Source organism: Phyllostomus discolor, chromosome X (assembly GCF_004126475.2).
Source record: "Phyllostomus discolor isolate MPI-MPIP mPhyDis1 chromosome X, mPhyDis1.pri.v3, whole genome shotgun sequence".
Taxonomy (NCBI): domain Eukaryota; kingdom Metazoa; phylum Chordata; class Mammalia; order Chiroptera; family Phyllostomidae; genus Phyllostomus; species Phyllostomus discolor.
The window spans coordinates 65290555-65314580 of NC_050198.1; the positions used below are offsets into that span (position 1 = coordinate 65290555).

At 36.0% G+C, this 24026-nt stretch overlaps 1 protein-coding gene across 4 annotated transcripts in view; it reads right to left on the bottom strand.

Annotated features, from left to right (window-relative positions):
* The window catches only part of DIAPH2 (diaphanous related formin 2), a 914500-nt gene that overhangs the window by 217731 nt on the left and 672743 nt on the right, over window positions 1-24026 (bottom strand). For all 4 annotated transcript variants that reach the window (XM_028522433.2, XM_036016530.1, XM_028522432.2 and 1 more), the window contains one exon: window positions 20401-20536. In XM_028522433.2, the coding sequence (XP_028378234.1) occupies window positions 20401-20536 (136 nt within the window). The remainder of the gene's footprint in view (window positions 1-20400; window positions 20537-24026) is intronic.

Here is a 24026-nt window from a genome sequence, read left to right on the forward strand (position 1 = left end):
ATAGTATTTTCCAGAGAAAAATTCAGCAATATTTGCAAAAATAAAATTTACTTTTTCTATTGTAAACACATGAAATAATGACAATTGCTTCAAGTATCAATGTGTCAGGCATGTTTGGACTCTCTTATCAATTGTCATTTTATTTTTCTGTATTAAAATTTATCAGATAAGAAAGCCAACCAATTCCATTCAACCAAATATCTAATTATTTTTGTGCTTTTTGTCATTTTAGTGAGTTTCTTGAAAGGGAATGCCAGTGTGACTTTTATTAATGTCAGAGAATGCATTTTTTCTTTTGATAAAAGAAGAAAGAACCTTTCACATTCAAAATTCAATTTTTCCCCTAACATTTCCAATATGAGACAAACATATGGTAAATAAAATTATTCTAATAAATTTTGGAGCCAGTGGACCAGTAAAGGAAACTGAGTATCCTGTGAATATACTGAATACTAAAGAGCATCTAAAATATAAAATCAGTGAACTTTTAAGAAAAACTGAATAATTCCATAGTTTTTCATTAAAAAAGAGAAACATATGCAGTAATAATGATTAACCAAGAAATATCTAACCAAGAATTGAAAAGGAACAGATGTGATAACAGTTTTCAAGTGTTTTACATGGTAGAGTATAGTGGTTAGAAAAGCATGTTTATTTTTTGTATTTTCTCAGGAAGACTATAATTAAGGTTAGGTTTAGAAATAAAACATGTTGCCTGAAGTAAAGAAATAAGACACATCAAATAATTTCAATAAAAAAAGAATAATGATTGCAATCAAGAACAATGGGATTTGTCCCCTAGAGCAAGGAACAAAAAGGAAAGAATAAACAAATGGGACCTCATCAAATTAAAAAGCGTCTGCATGGCTAAAGAAAACAGCATTAAAATTAAAAGAAAACCAAGTATATGGGAAAACATATTTGCCAATGATACCTCGGACAAGGGTTGGGTATCCAAAATATATAAAGAACTCACATTACTCCACCCCAGGAAGACAACAACCCAATTAAAAAATAGGTCAAAGACTTGAACAGGCACTTCTCCAAGGAGGACACACAGAGGGCCCAGGGACATATGAAAAGATGCTCAGCATCATTAGCCATCAGAGAGATGCAAATTAAAACCACAATGAGATACCACTTCACACCAGTCAGAATGGCCATCATAAACAAATCAACAAACAACAAGTGTTGGAGAGGATGTGCAGAAAAGTGAACCATAGTGCACTGTTGGTGGGACTGCAGACTGGTACAGCCACTGTGGAAAATAGTATGGAATTTCCTCAGAAAACTAAAAATGGGTCTGTCTTTTGACCCAGCAATTCCACTGCTAGGATTATATCCTAAGAACCCTGAAACACCAATCCAAAAGGACCTATGCACCCCAATGTTCATAGCAGCACAATTTACAATGGCCAAGTGGTTGAAGCCACCTAAGTGCCCATCAGTAAATGAATGTATCACAAAATTGTGGTACATTTACACAGTGGAATACTATGCAGCAGAAAGGAAGAAGGAGCTCCTACCCTTTGTGACAGCATGGGATTTGGAGAACATTATGCTAAGTGAAATAAGTCAGGCAGTGAGGGACAAATACCGTATGATCTCACCTTTAACTGGACCCTAATCAACAAAACAAACAAGCAAGCAAAATATAACCAGAGACATTGGAATTAAAAACAATCTGACAATGAACAGAAGGGAGGTGGGAGAGGATAATGGGAAAAAGAGGGGAAGCGTTTTCAGAAACAACTATAAAGGACACATGGACAAAACCAAGGGGGGTTGGAAGCAGGGGAGGAAGGTGGGGGTGACTTGGGTGGGGGGGAGTTGTGGGAGGTAAAGGCAGACAACTGTAATTTAACAATGGTAAAATAATTTTAAAAATTAACTTATAAAAAAGAACAATATGACTTGTGAGGAATATAAGTACAACTGGCGTTTCCCTGGACATTATTTCCTATATAAGGATTATTGGTACTATCACATGTTCCTTCTCTTTGGACAGATAGAAATATAGTATCTAACCATTTGTCTTACAGAGTTATATATGAGCATACCTTGATGCAGGGAACTGGCCTGGATAATCTAGAGGGCATCCTAATGCTTTATGATAACAAAATTGTGGAAAACAAATTTCAAAGGATTGCTATCACTCTAAGTCAACTCAGCATCAACTGAAAATAGACCCAAAAATAATGCTGCAGAATAAAATACTATAAGCCCCATCATATTACTTACATAGATTGTGATGTAAACTATCTCTAGATATGATACCTTAAGCTACTGGGTATTAAAAAAGAGAAACAGGAATCTCTTCAGCAAAATATGTGAGAAATTTTAATCTGTTTGTTCAGAGTATGTAAAGTATTTACCAGAGAAATATGTTAACATCTAATTTAAGAGAAATTAGAACTATTTCTCAATATATCAGAAGAGGGCTGAAAACCATCATTTGTTGCCAGAAGTTCTCGAGGGAAAAGCTCCTCTTTTTATTTGCTACAGATAGACATTTTGAAACAAATAAAAGAGGTTACTTGCAGGAAGAGTTTTTTTTTTTTTAGAAGCAGATTCTTGTTAAAAGATTATCACTTTTATTCAAGTTAAAATGTTCATTTTCTTCCAAGAACAATGGGGTGTAGATTTCGGTTCTTTTATTAACTGTATTACTTAGGCAAAATATGGGCTTCCTGGGCTTGTGACCCATGCAATCACACTGGGCCCTGTGCTCAGAAGGACTCCATGGTTGGTTAAATATTCTGCTACTTGCCATCCTGAAATTAACAATCTTTGAACAAGAGGCCCATATTTTCATTTTGCAGTGAGCCATGCAATTTATATAGCCAATGTTGGTAAAAATAAAACCCATCTGTAACCTAATAGACTACCTTGGTTGTCCATTTCTTATGTTTCTTATTAATATATGAAAAACATTACAAGGTCTTCAAAATGATGTAGCAGTTATTATTCCTGATAATTTCTTAATGCTATTTTCTTTTCTTTAACATTCATAGAATCATGTGAAAGAAGAATTTCCCAATGGTTAAGTCAAATCCTTTAGAGGCTGCACTAACTTTTTCAATCCACTCAACCATGACTTAGTAGGATAATAGTCTCAATGCTCCAATGATCACTGAGAAATGTTTGGCTGTTAAAAATAAAATTGAAAGCAGAAAAAAAGCAATAGTAGCTTTGGATTGCCTTTCCTCTAAGTTCAGATCCATGAGGGTATGAGGGGCAAAGATGTCAAACTAAAACAATGGAAAACTCAGACATATTTATTTACTATCTGGAGAATATATGAGAACATCCATCTACAGGGAACAGAAGGCCTTAAAGTATGTTAAAATGAGGATAATTATAGAAAAAGTATAATAATAATTAAAAACTAATACAAGGTATACTTGTTCTTCAATAGATGTGTTCCTAAACAGTTATGTTATTCATTAAATACCTTTACCCCACAAACAAGTGATTCTATTTTAACATTCCAGGGACATTGCTACTTAAGAAATTCTTTGGTAATTCATTTTACAAACTAAACACAAACACACATGTACACAAATGCAAGTGATTATTCCTTAATAAATCAGTGGCTTGAGTTCATTTTGGTATGTTGTACTTTCCAAAACATGGCAATAACCATCCATCAAAGCCATACTGTATAACACAGACAGTGCCCAGTTCCCTGTAAAGTTCTAATGCCAAGGATATCCTCCCAACTTGTCCCTAAAAACTACTTGATTCTGACTGATCCCATCACTGGCTGTGGTTCAAAAAGCATAGAAATGCAAAGTTTGGAGGATACGCCGATCACTTTCACATGCACATTAATATGCCATGACCAAATTTAAGTGACTAAAAATAAGTTTAAGCATGAACAATGTGTAGTAGTATAGTATAGAGCAGTGGGCTGAGACAGGCTCTAATATTTAGCACTAAACTTAGCTCTAAGTCCTTGAGCAAATGCTGTTAGTGTCTCAGTTGTAAAAGATGAGTCCAGTCATTGGGCTCTAGGGTTCTTAACTTTCAATGTGCATTTAGAATCATCTAGAGAGCTTGTTAAAAAAAATGATTGCTCTCCCTCTTATTCCCACCCATTTTGTTATTCAGTAATTCTGGATGAAAGCCAGCGAATGTACATATCTAAAAAAAAAAACTAGGTTACACTAAAGTTGCTTATCCAGGGACCATACTTTGAGATCCACTGCTGTAGGAGAACACCAAGAATCTTCAGTGCAGTAACTCACCCATCGTGGTAGGGTTTCTGATGCCCCTGCCAAAGTATCCCAAGGTATTAACAGAGGAAAGGAGTGTTGTTTCAAATGAAACTCAAGTTGAACAGTGGCAGTGCATTAGTTAGTCAAGTGCCAATATGAGCAGGGTGTGGGGCAGAGGGGGTAGGTGATTCAGAAAGTTGTGACCTAAAACTAAGACTAATAAAACTAAGTAAAACCTTAAATCAGAAAAGAAAGCCAGGTAGAGCACAAAGTTCTAATTAAACAATTTGAGAGGGGAAAGATGGGGGAGGAGTGAGTAGAAGCCACAGTAACCTCCTCCGAGTACCATCTGGAATTAAACCTAAATTGTAGGTTTAACCTACAAACACCCAGAACAAACAACTGAAAAATAGCAAGATAGAAGACTTATAACCTCAGACAGACAGTAGAACCAGCTTCAGCAGAACCTGTTGGGTAAGGAGTGCAGCGGAGACTGGAGAGGGCTGGATGGACACCCACAAGTGACAGCGCCAGATGGATAATTAAGCGGCTGGTTGGATCCCCCTGAAAAGACTGGGATCTAAACCCTAAGCTGGTGTCCCCAGCCTAGAGCACCAGAGCCCTAAGAGCACACAGATAACAACCAGTGGTGGAAAGCAACAGGGTTGCTCTTGGCCAGAGATGCATGACTGGAGACATAAAGAGCCGGTTAAAGGGCTAACACACAAATTTCATTTGCAGCCACTTACCCTGGGTTCTAGCAAAGGTGAGGGAAGAGTGGGCTACAGATACTAAAGGAGAGACTGGCAATGGAAACTTTAGGGAGAGAACTGAGACAGTAGATGCTGGGATCCCAGTGCTGAGTCATCCCCAATACTGCAGCAGCCATCCTGCTCAGGCAGTCCACTCTCCTGCAACTTAGAGCAGCCTGAGGGGAAGCAACAACCCTGAACCCAGGAGGGATTCTACCCTAAGTATGTGTTGCTTAAGCCTGACTGCTGAGTGTAGAGTGACTAGATTAACAACCAAAGGAGGCAGCCACAGGCAGTAGATCCCTGGTAGTCTATACCACACTACCTAAGGTCAAATGGGGTCACCATTGAACATCACCAGAGAAGGATCCAGACAGAGAAAATACTAGTAAATACTAGATGCTACCAGACAAAAACTACAGTGTTTTCCCAATGATTAGCAATATTTTCTTTTCTGAATGGCTCTTTAAGATTCCTTTCTTGTCCATCAAATTTCTGCATATTAAGTTACTAGATTTATACTACAGTTTACTTCAATTAACATATATTGCCCCTCCCTTATATTCCTCCATTTTACCTTCTTTCTTCTCACTATTTTCATTTTAATTTTCATTTTCTATCTTGCTGTAATACTCTTAATCTCTTCATACCATTATTAATACAGGTTCATTTGCTACTGATAGTGGGAAGGGGAGTGGAGTTATTTTAGTGGATATAGGTTTGCTCCCTGGGCTCCGTGGTTTTGTTCAGGCAGCATCTGCACAACAACATGCACGAAGTGGCAGGCAGGGTGACCCTTAGTCAACTAGCTGGAGGGAAGGACCCACCAAAGAACAATCAAACAACAATCGAAACCCAATTACATCCACATAGCCAACATAAATAGCATAAAGGGAACCTTAAGACCATCAAGTTCAGGAGATCAAGAAGACTGGCCAACTGAATCCCACAGGTCTCCTAACATAAAAGTTCACACCACAAAGGCAGGGAGTCAAAACAGATCAATTTAAGAAGCAAAAGTAAATAAGAGGAGTCTCACAAATAATGGGGAAGGCAAAGAACCCCTGATCAAAAGGAAAGGAGGAATCCTCAAAAGGAGTGCTAAATGAAATAAAGGCAAGTCAATGATCAGATATTGACTTCAAAACAATGGTTATAAGGAAGCTCGATGAGCTCACAGAGAATTATGAAAAACTACAGGGGATCTATGGGGAAATTACTGCAAACTATATCAGCATGAGAAAGGACATAGAAACTATCAATAAGAGACACCAGGAAATGAAGAACACACTGTGTTCTGAATTGAAGAACACAGTAGAAGGAATCAAAAACAGGCTAGATGAAGCAGAGGACTGTATCAGTGACCTGGCAGACAAGGTAGAAAAAAACTCCCAGAAAGAGCAAGAAAAGGAAAAAAGACTAAAAAACAATGAGGGGATAAGGGAATTGCAGGACAACATGAATCATAATAATATCCATATAATAGGGATACCAGAAAGGGAAGAATAAAAAAATAGATAATGTGTTTAAAAAAGTAATGATGGAAAACTTCCCTAATGTGATGAAAGAAAAAGTCACAAAAGTCCAAAAATCACAGAGGGTCCCAATCAAGAGGAACCCAAAGAGGCTCACTCCAAGCACATCATAATTAAAATGGCAAAAGTCAAAGACAAAGAGAGAATCTTAAAGGCAGTGAGAGACAAACAGGAAGTAACATACAAAGGAGCCCTGATAAGACTAGCAGCTACTTCTCAACAGAAACATTACAGGCCAGAAGAGAATGGCAAGAAATATTCCAAATAATGAAAACCAAAGGCCTGCAACCAAGACTACTCTACCCAGGAAGGCTCTCAATTAAAATGGAAGGTGAAATAAGGAGTTTCCCAGAAAAAAAGAAGTCTAAAAGAATATACCTCCAAACCAGCTCTGCAAGAGATGCTAAAGGGAGTGCTTTAAGAAAAGGAAAGAAAAAAAAAGTGAGAGACAGAGGAACACAGGATCAATTGGGGAAAATATAAATGAATAAGTACCTATGAAAAATACCCTTCAATATACATGGATTGAATGCTACAATGAAAAGACATAGGGTAGCTCAATGGATAAAAAACATGACCCGCACGTATGCTGCCTACAAGAGACCCACTTCAGAACAAAAGATGTACACAGACTGAAAGTGAAGGGTTGGAGAAAACTGTTACAAGCAAATGGACAGGATTAAAAAAACCTGGGGTAGCAATACTTATATCACACCAAATAGAGCTAAAAACAAAAGACCACAAAAAGAGACACAGAAGGACACTTCATAGTACACAACGGAAGAATTAATCAAGAAGATATAAGCATTATAAATACATATATACCGAACACAGGAGCACCCAAACATATAATGAAAATCTTGGAGGACTTCAAGAAAGATATAGACAGCAACTTACTTATACCAGGGATTTCAACATATCCATTTGTCAAAATGGATAAATCTTCCAACAAAAACATCAACAAACATATTGTGGAATTGAACAATGCCCTAAATCAAATGGACTTGACAGATATATCTATATCTATATCTATGTCTATGTCTATGTCTATGTCTATATCTATCTATATCTATATATCTGATATATATATGACACTGATCATCCCAGAGAAGTATATACACATTCTCTTGAAACCCACATGGAACATTTTCGAAGATAGACCACATGATAGGACACAAAACAAGCTTCAAAAAATTCAAGAAAACTGAAATCATATCAAGCATTTTTTTTAGATTACAAGGGCATGACACTAGAAACCAACCTCAAGGAAAAAAGTCAAAAGCACTCAAATTTGTGGAGATGGAATAGCATGCTGCTAGAGAATGAATGAGTTAATAATGAGATCCAGGGAGACATCAAAAAGTTTCTGGAAACAAATAAAAATAAACTCACAATAGCACAAAACTTATGGGACACAACAAAGGGAATCCGAGGGGAAAGTTCATAGCTGTAGAGACCTACCTAAAAAAGATAAGCATTTCAAATAAACAACCTAACCCTACACCTACAAGAACTGGAGGAACAACAACAAACAAACCCAGAGCAAGTAGAATGAAGGAATTAACCAAGATCAGAGCACAATTAAACAACGTAGAGATTAAAAGAACAGTTCAAAGGATCAATAGATCCAGGAGCTGGTTCTTTGAAAAGATAAATGAAATTTGCAAGCCTTTAACCAGACTCATCAAGAACAAAGAGAAAGGACATAAATAAACTAAATCACAAATGAAAGGTGAGAGATTACAACTGATACCACAGAAATACAAGGTATTGAAATAAATCACTATGAACAACTTCATACCAACTAATTTGAAAACCTGGGCGAAATGGACAAATATCTAGAAAAATATAATCTCCCAAAACTGAATTAAGAGGGAGCAGAAAGCTGGAATAGACCGATAACAGCTGGTGAAATCAAAGCAGTAATGAAAAAATTCCTGGCACACAAAAGCTCTGGAGCAGACAGTTTCAGAGGAGAATTTTACAAAATATTTAAGGAAGACCTAACCCCGACGCTTCACAGACTATTCCAAAAAATACAAGAGGGAAGACTCCCAAACTCTTTTTATGAAGCCAGCATCATTCTAATCCCACAACCAGATAAAGACACAACAAAGAAAGAAAACTACAGACCAATATCGCTGATGAACATACACACTAAAATCCTCAACAAAATATTGGCAAACTGCATCCAGCAATTGGTCAAAAAGATCATACACCATGACCAAGTGGGGTTCATCCCAGGGATGCAAGGAGGGTACAATATTTGCAAATCAATAAATGTAATATATCACATAAATAAAAGGAAAGACAAAAAACACATGATCATATCAATAGATGGAGAAAAGCATTAGATAAGGTACAGCACATATTTATGATAAAAACATTCAGGAAACTGGGAGTAGAGGGAGCATTCCTCAACATGATAAAGGCCATGTGTGAAAAACCTGCAGTCAACATCATATTCAATAAGCAAAAACTAAAACGTTTGCCACTAAGATCAGGAACAAAACAAGGATATCTGCTTTTTCCATTTCTATTCAACATAATATTAGAAGTCCTAGTTACAGTGGTCAGACACAAAAAAGAAATAAAAGGCATCCAAATTGGAAAGGAGGAATCCAAACTGTCATTTTTTGCAGATGATATGATAGTGTACATAGAACATCCTATAGGCTCAACCAAAAAACTAGTCTACCTAATTAGTGAATTTGGCAAAGCGGTGGGATACAAAGTCAGTATTGAGAAATCAAACGCATTTTCGTATGCCAACAATGAAACATCAGAAACAGAAATCAGGAAAAAAAATCCCATTTGCTATAGCAACAAGAAAAATAAAGTACCTAGGAATAAAGGTAACCAAGGAGGTAAAAGACCTGTACTGAGAAAATGACACAACACTGAAGAAAGAAATTAAGGAACACACAAATGGAAGCATATACCATGTTCATAGATTGGAATAATTAACATCAACAAAATGTCCATACTACCCAAAGTAATTTATAGATTCAATGCAATCTCTATTAAAATTCTAATGACATATTTCACAGATATAGAACATTTCCAAAATTTTTATGGAACCATAAACACCCCCCAAAAGCTGCAGCAGTGTTGAGAAAGAAGAACAAAGTTGGAGGGATCACCATACCTGGCATCAAACTATATTATAAGGCCACAGTAATCAAAACAGTTTCGTACTGGCATAAGAAGACATATAGACCAATGGAACAGAATAAAGAGCCTAGAAATAAACCCAAGTCTCTATGGGCAATTAATATTCAACAAAGTGGGCAGAAGCATAAAATGGAGTAAACATAGTGTCTTCAACCAATGGTAGATCTGGACAGCTACGTGCAAAAAAAAAAAAATGAAACAACCACAAATTTATACCATATACACAAATAAATTCAAGATAGATAAAGGACCCAAATATAAGTTTTGATACCATAAAAGTCCTAGAGGAGAACATAGGCAGGAAAATTTTCATGTATTCCACTCAGCAGTATTTTCACCGATATATGTCTGCTAGAACAAGGGACATAAAGGAAGGAATAAACAAATGGGACTTCATTAAACTAAAAAGCTTCTGCACAGCTAAAGGAAAACATCAGCAGAGTGAAAAGGGAACCAACTGTATGGGAAAATGTATTTGCAAATGGTACTTTGGAGAAGGGTTTGATCTTCAAAATATATGAAGAACTCACATGAAACCACCCCAGGAAGACAAACAACCCAATTAAAAAATGGGCAAAGGACCTGAACAGACACTTCTCCAAGGAGGACACACAGAGAGCCCAGAAACATATGAAAGGATGCTCAGCATCACTAGCTCTCAGAGAGATGCAAATTAAAACCACAATGAGATACCACTTCACACCAGTCACACCATTAATAAACAGATCAATAAACAAGTATTGGAGAGGATGTGGAGAAAAGGGAACCCTAGTGCACTATTGGTGAGAATGCAGACTGGTGCAGCAACTGTGGAAAACAGTATGGAATTTCCACAGAAAACTAAAAATGGAACTCCCCTTTGACCTGGCAATTCCACTGCTGGGATTATACACTAAGAGCCCTAAAACACTAATCCAAAAAGACCTATGAAACCCAATGTTCATAGCAGCACAATTTACAATGGCCAAGTGGTGGAAGCAGCCTAGGCACCTATCAATAAATGACTGGATCAAAAAACTGTGGTACATTTACACAATGGAATTCTATGCATCAGAAAGAAGGAGCTCCTAATATTCATGACAGCGTGGATGGAACTGGAGAGCATTATGCTAAGTGAAATAAGCCAGGTGGTGAGGGATAAATACCACACGATCCCACCTATAAGTGGAACCTAATCAAGAAAACAAAGGAGTGAGCAAAATATAACCAGAGACATTGAGATAAAGAAAAAACTGACAGTAACCAGAGGGGAGGCAGGAGGGGATAACAGAGAAAAAGGGAAGGGTCATTAAGGAACATGAATAAAGGACACATGGAGAAAGCTAAAGGAGGGTAGGATTGAGGGTGGAAGGTGGGAGTGGTAAGGGTAAACAGAGGAAACTGCACTTGAACAACAAGAAAAAATTTCTGTTGCTTAACCTAAAAAAAAAAAAGTGCAGGCTATATATTGTGAGGGATGGAGTGTAGTTACACTCAAAGGTTAATGCTGTCATAGTCCATCTGTATAGCTCGATCTCTATGTCCCTTCAAAATATGATCAGAAAATCCTTAGAACAAAGCTGCAGTGACTCTTTGAGTGAAGAGAAAGAGATGCAAAGAACAATATAACAAGGTCTACCAACATACTAGATTGCAGTTATGCCAGCCAGAGCTCTGACTCAGAACCAGTTGCCTCAAACAAAGAAAGCATCTTTTTAAACACTGGGTGAAACACAGGGGAGGCTGTTTCTAGTAACTATACTGAATTTCAGTAGAACAAGGTCAGTTAAACACTCTATCCTGAGACACATACCTTTCATTTTCAATTGTTTTCGAATAAAAAGAAAAAAAAAAAACAAAACCTTTTTCCAGTTGGATTGTTTAAATAAATCTACAGCTACTACTTTCTAGCAAAGGCTAGGCAAGCTCTCCCTACTGATGCATTTCAAAAGAAGGTTCAATTGACAAAAGAGAGGAAGTGCAAGGGTTTTTGACAAAAGAGGGCTAGAGGGAACACATTTTCCTTTTGCAGAAATGCTGTTCTAGGAAAACAAAGGCAGTAGCAACTCAAACCAGGAATGCAGAGACATTGGAAATAATCAGGAAATTTGTCTTCACTTCAGACAGTAAACTGAATAAAATTATTAGTTTAAAATTTGAGATGGGGGTTATGATATAAAAAGATATGAGAGACTAAGCACCCAAACAAAACAATGTATTTTGACTTTTAGACTACAACACAGTCTAACAGAGCATACTGTGAGAATGTGGTTGTTCTACCACAGAATCATAGGTCTCAAAAGAACCCCCTAGGGCCTGGCCCACCCAGCAGGGCCATGCCTGCAGCTTCCCATAGCTACATGCCTCTATCCTGTTAATTAATTCCCAGGCAGCCCTGTCCAGAGCACGGCAAATAGAGAAGGCTAAATCAAATTCAGGAACTATAAAATATCTGATAATAAGGGGATTTTTTATGCAATGTGCACTTAAAGTAGATTCCAGTACTAATTCAAACAAATAAAAGTATTATGCCATCCACAGTTAATTGCACATTTAAAAGAATTATTTTTTGCTTCCCAAATGAATCATATCATCATCTTCTAAGCTATTATGAAATCATATATGAAACACATTGCATATTTAGATGAAAATCATATTCTTGGATTAGTTTATAATGTTTTCCTAACAACCATTATAACAAGGGCATAACTGTTTTCTTAAACTAAGATACTTTTTCCCCCATTTCTTTCCACTAACTAGTCAAGACAGTCTATTACAATTATATATCAATCATGTATGAAGGGAGTAACCCAGGATTGACTAGACATAAAAAATAGAAGTTTCCATATACAAAATATGAGAAAAAATGATAAGAGAGATGTTATATGCTACACATGGTCCTATGTGAATGGATACATACACAGATGCACACATTTGCAGCAAGAACCACTATTTCTCACAGAAGAGATACACAGAGAGGGAGAAATGCTAACAGTTAGTAACCCCTTAAGTAGGTTAACAGTGCTGAGTTTTCAGACAACAATACTGTGATTAGGGTATGTCATCCCTGCTCAGCACACTGTGCACACTCAATAAATACTTGTGGAATTAAATTAAAAATCACTTAAAGGTTTTCATCCATAATAACCCTTTTGCATATTTAGTGTAACAACAGAGTTTATCCTAATTCTGAAGCAGCCCAGGGACTCGGGGATTCAATGTAGGTAGAACAAATATAACTTAAAAAAAAGTCATTAGAGATTAAGTTGTGTTCAGTATAGTTTGTTAGTTATATGAATCTGTTAGGTGTAATTTCTGACATGAATCTAAATGCATCTGACTGAGAACAAAGCCAAATTATTGTGATGTTGGTAGGTAACAGCTGTTATTCATTTGACACTTTTCTCTAATAAGAATTAATATTAAAATATGTAAACAAAGTATGTTTCGAATAGAGATTAGGCCACCTACAGTGTGACTTGACTATTTCTTACTTAGCCAATTTCATTGTTTTCACCTGCCTGCTCCAATATTTTCATAGGTTTCTGCCTAGTAAAGTTACATAAGGTATGTGTGCCAATGAGCACATACTGCAGAGAAAAGCCAAGTCTGTAACTGCCAGCATTAGTCATCTTCTACATAACTGATGAAATCTGTTAAATGCTCAACACACTGAGGACAGCTCTGACAGTTTTTGCAAAATGAGTTTCTGAATTTAAAATTTAAGAACTCTTAATGAGATCTAAAGTATATTACCTGTCTTGTTTCACATATTTATTTTTGTCTCCTTTTTAAAAGAATATTTTTAGTAGATATAGAAAATTTGTTTTCATGCTAACACAGCCAGAATGAAAGTTTAGCCCTCACTTCCAGTGAACTGATGCCAGAAATGTAATTATTTTACTATGAGGTCAGAAAAATATTTCTAGTGATAAGTGGCTCAAATAGGCTACAGGACAAAAATAACTAGAACCATTAGTTAATCTAGAGGGCATTTTGGAATTAGTATGGATGAAGCTCACTCTCTGATGTCTGTCTGCAACAATCACTGATGCTCTCAATAATGGCCCAGAGTCTATAACAAAGTCCTCATGACCTATATACTGTGTGCTGGCTGTCTGTACAAAATTATATTTAAGCACTATAAGCTACACATTTTCATCTCTGTAAAATGTAAAGCTAAGAACAAAGATGAAAACTGGGAGGAGTGGAGAAATGGTTGGCAGGGTCAGAGGAGGGCTGTAGACAAAGAGTTCCAAAAGATCACAAATAATAAAGACTGATACATATATGGCTTTCTACATAATTATGAAATCAAATTAACCAAAACATCTCTTCCCCAGGATTCTGGTGAGCCCAGATTTTACTGTAGTGATTATTGCCATTAATACATTCCCTTGATATGTTCACTGAAGTAATTACTATTATAAATGGGCTAACAACATTTAACACATAAGTGCTAACTAACCATGTGCCAGGAAAGTGCTAAGAGGTTTGTGTGTATTCTCTCATTTAATTCTTATGGAAATCCTAGGCAGGTGCCATTCTTACACTGTTTTTATTGGCAAGAAAGCTGAGGATCACAGAGGTTAGGTAAATTGCCCAAAGTTACATTGTTTAGGATGCAGAATTAGAATTTGAACTCAGGTTTGTTTGGCTACAAAGGTGAAAAGGTTGAATTCATCTCAATTGAAAGCTAACCCAATGAAAGATCTGTCTGAGATGACATGTCACAGGAGTCATCAAAATCACCCAGCAGGGTGTAATTTACCATTGGATGGTTGTTACTGTGAGAACTCCTCTTATACCTTGTTGTTTTAACCTAGCACTTGAACTTACAAATTCAAGAAGTATTTATTGAGTGAATGGCAGCCGTATGGCATGGTGTTGCACAAAACAAACCTAAGGATGTTTCATAAAAAATTACAAGGTCCAAAATTTATACAAAATATCTTAATTTGTTAAAAGCTCTAAAGAACTGGGCAAAACTTAACTGTATTGAATAATCTTATTTAGGAAAAAGTCTCATAAATCTCCACTGCAAAAACAGAATATTAAAAACTCTGATTGTGAATAAACATAGATTTCTTGAAATGTTTGCTAATGTAGGGAACAAAGCAATTTAAGTACATGGAATATCAGCTAGATATTCATTCTCTTTTCCTTCATAGACAAAGTTTTATTAGGTCAATGGTTCTTTCCTAGGTTCACAAAGTATATACACTTATTTAGCTTTTGTGATTAGATTACATCCATGAGTATTTGTGATGGTACCTATACTGTTTCAGTAATTTATACTTGCAGAAAAGCTTAAATACTACCGGGATCAATTCCATTAATTATGAGTATTCTAATCTATAATTTTGATTACTGTAATTTAATGTTTGGGGTATGATATTAGGAAACGTAGTTTTGACCTATTCTGCTTAAAATAATGTAACATAAAATGAACTCATTTACTTATAAGATGTAATTATTTTAAAACTTAGAATACAGATAAAAACAAAATTGCTATCTACCAGTAATCACAGAATTTAAATGTTTAGGATAATTGGATAAAATTTGCTAATTCAGTCTCAGAAGGCTGATGTATCATCAGATCTTACTACTAAGATAGCTCATTCTTTATTATCATACTAGAAGTAAATAGGTGATTCTAATTTCCATATAATCTTATATAAAAAGGAACAAAACTGTTTCTGATTAAATAATATTTGCGTACAAAATATACTTGAGTTTCCAATTTAAAAATACCCTTTTTAAAAATGCATTTGTCATTGGGAGAAAAAGGCAGAAAACTGTACTTGAACAATTAAAATAAAATAAAATTTAAAAAATCCATTTGTCACCAATTCAAAAGAACCCACGCACCCCAATGTTCACAGCAGCACAATTTACAATAGCCAAGTGCTGGAAGCAACCTAAGTGCCCATCAGTTAATAACTGAATCAAAAAACTGTGGTACATTTAAACAATGTAATACTACGCAACAGAAAGAAAGAAGGAGCTCCTACCTGTCATGACAGCATGGATGGAAGTGGAGAGCATTATGCTAAGTGAAATAAGCCAGGTGGTGAAAGAAAAACACCATATGATCTCAGTTATAAGTGGAACCTAATCAACAAAATAAACAAGCAAGCAATACAAACAGAGACACTGAAAAAAAACAACAACAACCTGACAGTAACCAGAGAGGAGGAGGGAAAGGAATAATAGCGGATGACAGGGAAAGGGCCATAAAGAACAAATATAAAGGACATATGGACAAAGTCAAGGAGGGGTAGGATCAAAGGTGGGAGGCGGGGATGGGTGGGTGGGGCATAGGGGGTGAAAATGGAGACAACTGTACTTGAACAACAATAAAAAATGCATTTCTTTTTATTCCTTCTTCCAAGTTCTTGTAATTAGTTTACTTCCATAAACATGAAAACAGATTTACTCACAAATACTACTAATATTTGGTAAGCCTCCTCACTCTACCTACAAAATTAATTATTTTCTTTTTAGTGTTCCCTTAGTTATCATTTATATAATATAATAAAAGGCTGGAGAACATAGAATATACCAAATAGTTTACATAGTTTATATATTATTACACGTTTTAGAGTACATTTATTGATTTAGCATATTTTTGCTGCATTTAAATTAGCTTTCTCAATTTTGCATTTACATAAATAGTGTATTACTGTGTGCATGCTTTCATTAGAGTTATTTGGGAAATGGTGCAATAAAAGTTAGTTGAATGAAATAACCTAATATGTCAAAAAACATCAATGCATAATTATACATTGGTAAAATGTGCTGTTCTTAAAAAAAATTTAAAGCCTTGACCATTAGTTAATTGGTTGCTTGCAACTCTCACTGCCTTTTTCTCGATCGCTTTTATAAAAATTTTCCTTCCTGAAAGGAAGGAAAGAATAAGGTATGAAAGAATAAGGTATGAACTAATTCTTTTTTTCCCGTCACCTTTCACTGTCCTTTTCCAGATACGTTTACCCTATACTCAGCCATCTTTTCTTATACTTCTAGTCCACTACCTTGGGGATCCCTGAACAAATTTCTACAGTCACTTTGGCTCTCCAACCTCATCACAACACAGCTCCCCTGTTTGACTTGGAAGGCTCTTCACTGTCTTTCCAACAGTCTTCCCACCTTTCCAACAGTTTTCCAGTTCAAAGCCTTTTATGCCAATGATAACAATGAGGACAATGACAATGTCAGAAAATATTTACTGAATATCAAACTATTTATCAGAGACCAAAGACGCTGGCATATAATTGATAGAATAAAATACAAATAACATGAGTCTCTGTGGGTTATTTCATTTAGTGTTCACAATAACAAGGAAGGTACCATTATTCCATTTTATAGATGAGGAAATTGAGGCAAGAGTAATGAAATACCTTATTAGAGATTATGTGGCTAATCAGTAATGGATCTGGGACTTGAACTTAAGATCTATCCTCTTAGTCATTATGATCTACTTTCTTGTAGGCCATTAAACATATCTTACATAAGGCCTGCTACCTTACATACTGACACACACTATTGCTGATGTTTTCTTTTTCTTGACAACTTTTGCCTGTCTATCCAAATATTACCCATCCTTCAGTGTCTAGTTCTACCGATATGCCCAGAGACTGTACTTAGCCTTTTCCATGAAACCTTACACTATTTTGCCAAGGGTACTACTTTCTTTAATACCTCTTTTTCTTGATTTCCACATCTAATTAATCCTCAGGGTCAAATTGGCTGGGACATGGTGTCCAAATATTTGTTTAAATGTTATTTTGGATGATTCTGTGAGGGTATTTTTTGGATGAGATTAACATTTAAAACCAGTGGACTTTAGGTAAAGCAGATTGCCGTCCGTAATGTAGGCGGGCCTCATCCAATCAGATGAAGGCCTGAGCAGAACAAAGGACTGGCCTCCCCTGATCCAGAGGGAATTCTGTCAGCAAACTGCCTTCAGACTTGAACTGCAACACTGGTTTTTCCCTGGGTCTACAGACTGTCATCCTACCCTGCAGATTCTGGACTTGCCAGCTTTTATAATCACATAAGCCAACTTCTTAAAATAAATCTGTCTCTACATTTACATATCCTATAGAACATTAATACACCTCTAATTTGTGATTTCTCTAACCTCACTACCATTGATTAATTCAGGACACCATCATCTCTTAATAGGACTATAATAATAACCTCATAAACTCTGTTCTCTCAGCACTTTCCACTTCCAATCCATTCTCTACACTTCTGTCCAAATGAAACTTATCTGAGCACATCACTTTCCAGTTTATAATATTCATAGTCTTTCCATAGCTTTCAAGGTAAGACTCTTAGCATAGCCTAGAGAATGAACAATTTGTCCCCTACCTCTTCCAGGCTTTTCTCTCACTATTCCTCCATGCACATAAGGGGGCTAACTTTCAGCGCTATTCAGTGAACTTTATCACTTTTTAAGGGAGAACTTCCTATAAATACCCATTGCCAGGCTGTGCTCTAATGCTTTTCTTAATTGAGTGGTCTTTAGTCAGGACCAGTTCTAGTGAGCCTATATATGAAGTTGTTTGTTAAATTATGTTTATGCTATATTTGAACTCATTGGTTTACTTTCTTACTTCTTTTAAAATTAAATTGTTATATTTATTTTATGGGTAAAAAAGATAGACTATTTTCAATTTCTGAAAATGTTTGTATTTTTATTTTAATTTGTTTTGTCCTCACTCAAGGACACATATATGGGAAGGGAGGATGAGAGAGAGAAAACCATTGGTGTGAAAGAGAAACATCAGTCAGTTGCCTCTCATACATGCCCTGACAGAGGACCCAACACACAACCTAGGCATGTGCCCTGACCAGAACTTGAACCTGTGACCTTTTGGTGTGCGGGATGACGTTCCAACCAAGTGAGGTATACCAGCCAGGGATTTTGCATATTTTAAAGGTGTAAAGGATATCTTAATAGGAATAGATATTACTTCAGATTAACCATTTAGAGACATTACTATGGATGATTGATACTGATTAATAATTATGAGTAATAATTATAATAAAAATGCATTATAATTATTACTAATTACCTTGGGCCATGGACTGCCTAGGTTCAGATCTTAGTTCTACCTCTTACTGTCTTTGTGAACTTGAGCAATTTAGTCTGCGTCTAGTTGCCTCATCTTGAAATGAGTGAGTAGCACTTTCCTAATAGGATTTGATGAGACTTAAATATGTTCATATATGTTAATCTCCCAGTCAAGTTCCTGGTACACAGTAAGTGCTACATGATTTTTTGCTTTTTTAAAAAAGATTTTATTTCTTTAGTTTTTAGAGAGAGGGGATGAGAAGGACAGAGGGAGAGGAACATCAATGCATGGTTGTCTCTTGTGCGCCCCCTACTGGGACCTGGCCTACATCACAGGCATGTGCCCTGAATGGGAATCAAACTGGTGACCCTTTGGCTCACAGGTCAGCACTCAGTCCACTGACCCACACCAGGCAGGGCTGCTTAAAAAAAAAGATGTTATTTATTTATTTTTAGAGGAGAGGAAGGGAGGGAGAAAAACATCCATATGTGGTTTTCTCTCACACTCACCCTACTGGGGAACTGGCCCGCAACCCAGGCATGTGCTGTGACTGGTAATCAAGCCATGTCCCTTTGGTTCGCAGGCTGGCACTCAATCCACTGTGCCATACCAGCTGGGGCATGTTTTCATTATTTGATAATGCATTTATTAGTGCAAAGATTCCATAGCCAGACTACTTGGATTCTAATCTTGGTGCTAATACTTTCTATTTGCCTTGGGCAAGTACCTTGCTTTCTATGAGCCTCAGTTTCCTCATCTGTAAAATGAGACAATAATAAAAAACTACCTCACAGAGATGTTATGAGGATTACTTAAAACATGTGACAGTCTTAGAACAGTACATGGCACATGTTCAAGATTATACAGTGCTTACAACTTTGACTATCATTACATTGGGCCATATTGATCATATTATTTTCTATCTTGTTCTGACTTTTTTTTTTCATTTTTAAATTCTGTAACCCTCAGTAGCAAAGGCTATGCTTTTTCATTCTTAAATATTCAGCTGTAGCTATCTGGTGCCAATCACTTTATTTATGCTCTCTTCTTTATAAAGAAAATAAACAAATTAAAAAATACCTACCTTTAATCCACAGTCATTCTTGCTAACCAAGAAAAGAACTACTTTATACTACACAGACATACCAACATTTTGTTCCTAGGCTCACAGCTGAGCAGGATGCTTTTCCTAATTTTTTTCAATGTATAAAATAGTGCTGTCAATATCCATTATGGCTTGAAATGTTCAAGCCCCCAAGGAAAAGTGTTAATTGTTGCTGCTCTTTGTCAACAAAATTAAAATTAGAGCTATAATGCTCATCTCCCCATACTAGTTTTTCTCTGTTCAACTTGCCCTCTTATTCCTTCACCAGTGCCTCATCCAGAACATAATAGAATTTGGTAAGAAAAAAAAAAACAGAGAGAAAAAGACTCTTTCAAGAACATATTACCTTCAATTGGTTACCAAAAATCCTGAGTGCTCAGTGTAGGGTGACAAGAAATACATGTAATTTCATGAGAGAAATTTGACACAAGCAGCTAACACTGTGATTTTTTTCTACCAAAACCACAATTCACTTTGTAATCCAAAATTAATCGAGTGCAATTATTTTGCAGCTTATAGACCATTTGAAAAAATGGAAGTACTTCATACCTTTGTTTATATCAATGAGCTGTTTCTTTTTCTTCTGGCGTTCCAACTTTTCTTGTTCGGCTTTCTCTTTTGCAAGCTTTGCCCTTCTAGTCTTCTCTTCCATTTCTTTTCTCTTATTGTTTTCTTTTACTGCTTCCTGTACATAGAAAAAAAGTTAAACAGAAATCCTACCATTACTTATATATTGGAGAACTTGTACAATTTTAATATTACATATCCACACATGTATGTGGGTGCTCAGAGACAAAAAGAAATATTATACCAGATTCAAGGTACATACATATAATTTTTAGGAAAAAAACAGTAATTCTAAGGCATTGAAAACATTTAGAAATAACTCAGGGTTTAATCAGCATTATGAAGGGCCATAAAATTAGGGATATGAATGTATACAGATTTAACAATAAATAGACTTTCTTTGTTGTTGAAATAGGAAACAGTTTGGATATACAAGAAAAGTTTTAATATGGAACTATGGCTTAGCAAGTATTTTACAGTCCCATTGTAACTTTTGGCTTTATCTGAAAAGTGGGGATAAAAAAACTACCCCATAAGATTTTTATGAGGAAAAATGGGATACCTTGATAAAATGCTAGTCTACAATGGTAGTGCTTGTGGTGGTAAAAATTACATCTAATGGTGAAAGGCATGAAATAATAAGCCATATTATCACAGAGAAGACATATCTTCAAGTTTAATAGCTTTTTACATGCCAAGATCTTTAGAAATGCTGAAACATGTTTCAGTCTATTGTCTATTTTATCTTAGATTATTTATGGAACTCAAGTAAATCAGTACATTCAAGTAGATGGTATGGGATAAAGTTGAAGTAAACTGATCAGCTAGAATAATAATATTAAGGCCCTGGCTGGCGTAGCTCAGTGGATTGAGCGCGGGCTGGGAACCAAAGTGTCCCAGGTTCGATTCCCAGCAAGGGTACATTCCTGGGTTGCAGGCCATAACCCCCAGCAACCGCACATTGATGTTTCTCTCTCTCTCTCTCTCTCTCTATCTCCCTCCCTTCCCTCCCTAAAAATAAATTTAAAAAAATCTTTAAAAAAATAATAATATTAACTTCCTTTGATGTCACAGAACTCACTAATGAAGGTTTTTTCCATCAAGCTGTTCCTTTTCTTTTTTCCCATTATGATTGATTAGGTACACTTCACAACATGTACCAAGTATTTCACAAAAATATTTTCTTCCAGAAACCCTGAAGAAAAGGACTCAATAACATGAACACATCTACAAGATTTTTCCTGGAGGTGTCTATAACGAAATATTTTTTCTCCAAATTTGAAGACACAATAGTTTTTAAAGGCCCTAAAAACATTTTCAAAGAAATCTCTTGACCAATAGTCTCAAGAATTATTGGTACCTCTCCCTTCTACTGCCCCCATCAGGCTGGTACCTCCAGCACTAGGTTAAGAGCACAAAATGATCTGGTTCCAGTAGACAAACTTAAAAACTACCACTTAAAATAAACCAGAATAATAGAAATAGAATTCAGAGCAGGTTTTCTCAATCTAAGCACCACTATCATTTTGGTCTGGATAATTCTTTGTTGTAGGAGCCATCCTGTAAACTGTAACATGTTTACCAGCACCCCTGACCTCTACTCACTAGATACCAGTATCAACCTTTCCCAGTTGTGACAACCAAAAGTGTCTCCAGAGATTGCCAAATGTAGCCCAGGTTGAGAACTACTAACCTAAGGAGTTTCAGAGAGGTAGTATATTCATAAAAAATTATGAAGTGCCTGCTCTGCTGAACCCAGATTTTTTTCACAAATGTGGAAACTGAGTTCCCAATGAGTTTAATATTTGCTTAAGCTCACACATTTATGTAATTGTGAATGTGGGAACAGAGCTTCTGTCTCTACTCCTGTTTTAGTGCTTGTTTTATTCTTCAAGGAAGAAAAGATAATGTGATATGATAACAAAACTGTAAGTAACCAAAGAAAAAATACATAAATAAGACATCATCAAAACTAAAAACTTTTATCCATCAAAGGACACTGTCAAGAAAGTGAAGCGATAACCCACAGAATGGGAGAAAATATTTGCTAATCAGTTTTTTTCTGATGACAATATATAAAAACTCTTCCAATTCAAAAATAAAAAGATAAACAACCTAATTAAAAATAGGCAAAGGATTTGAATTGATCTTTCTGCAAAGAAAATACAAGAGGGGACCCAAAAGCACCCAGATTTTATTTATAAAAAGTTGTGTATTAATTCTTACATGTTTAAACTTCAGTCACCTTCAAAGTACTCCAATACACTCTTGATAAGGTGTATTGATTTGATGAAATCAATATACCTTAAATATCAAGATATTTTTCCCACTGCTGAAAACAGGTTTTGAACTTGTTGATTTTGATGCCTTTTAGTGCTTCTGCCATTCTTTTGTTTTACCTCTTCCACATTGGCAAGACATTTGCCTTTGAGAACTTTTTCATCCAGGGAAACAAAAATAGTCTCTCAGGGTGAGATCAAGTGAATAGGGAGCATGGGGCATGGGGGTCATGACATTTTTGGTCAAAAACTGCTGAACACTCAGCACAGTGGGGGCAGGTGTGCACATAAATCACCCATCATGAAATGGGCAAAAGTGTTGAAAGAGTCTTCAAAAAAAAATCACTGAATCCTAACACAGCCTCTTACAACACCACCATCTGGTACACTGATACAGATGGGTTCCTAGAACACTCACCTAGCAGGGGAAGCCTGCACTACAAGGGGCCTGCCCTCCAGATGATAATTTTGGTTTTGTGTCCCACATCATATATACATAGCTAATAACTACATGAAAAGATGTTTGACATCATTAGTCACTAGGGAACTGCAAATCAAAATCTCAGTAAGGAATCAGTTCACACCCACTTGAATTGCTATAATAATAATATAAAGCAGATAATAACAAGTGAGGATGTAGAGAAACTGGAACTCTCTGTGTTACTGGTGAATGTAAAATGGTGAGTCATTTTGGAAAACACTTGCTTAAAATGTTAAACAAAGAGTTGCAGTATGACCCAGAAATTCCACTCTTAGATACAGACCCAAGGGGAAAAAATGTTCATACAAAAACTTGTACAAGAATGTTCATAGCAGCATTATTCTTAATATCCAATAAGTGGAAACAACCCAAGTGTTCATCATCTAATAAATGGATAAGGAAAATGTGCTATATGGCCATATAATGGGATATTATTCAAGCATAAAAAGAATGAAGCATTCACACGTGATGAAACATGGATGAACCTTAATACATTATGCTAAGTGAAAGAAGTCAGACACAAAAGGCCACATATGTTATGATTTCACTTATATGTAATATCCAGAATAGGCAAACCCTTAAAGACAAAAAGTAGATTAGTGGTTGCCAGAGGATGGGAAAAGGGGGAACGGGGAGTAACTGGTAATGAGTATGGGTTCTTCTGGGAGCTGATGAAAATGTTCTGGAATTACATACTGGCCTTGGTTGTACAACCTTGTGAATATAATAAAAACTACTGATTTGTATACTTTAAAATGGTGAATGCTATATATAAATTATATCTCAATAAAATTAATAAAAAATTTAAAAAATGATGTTTGAGATGGGTAGGATTGAAATAAAATTGT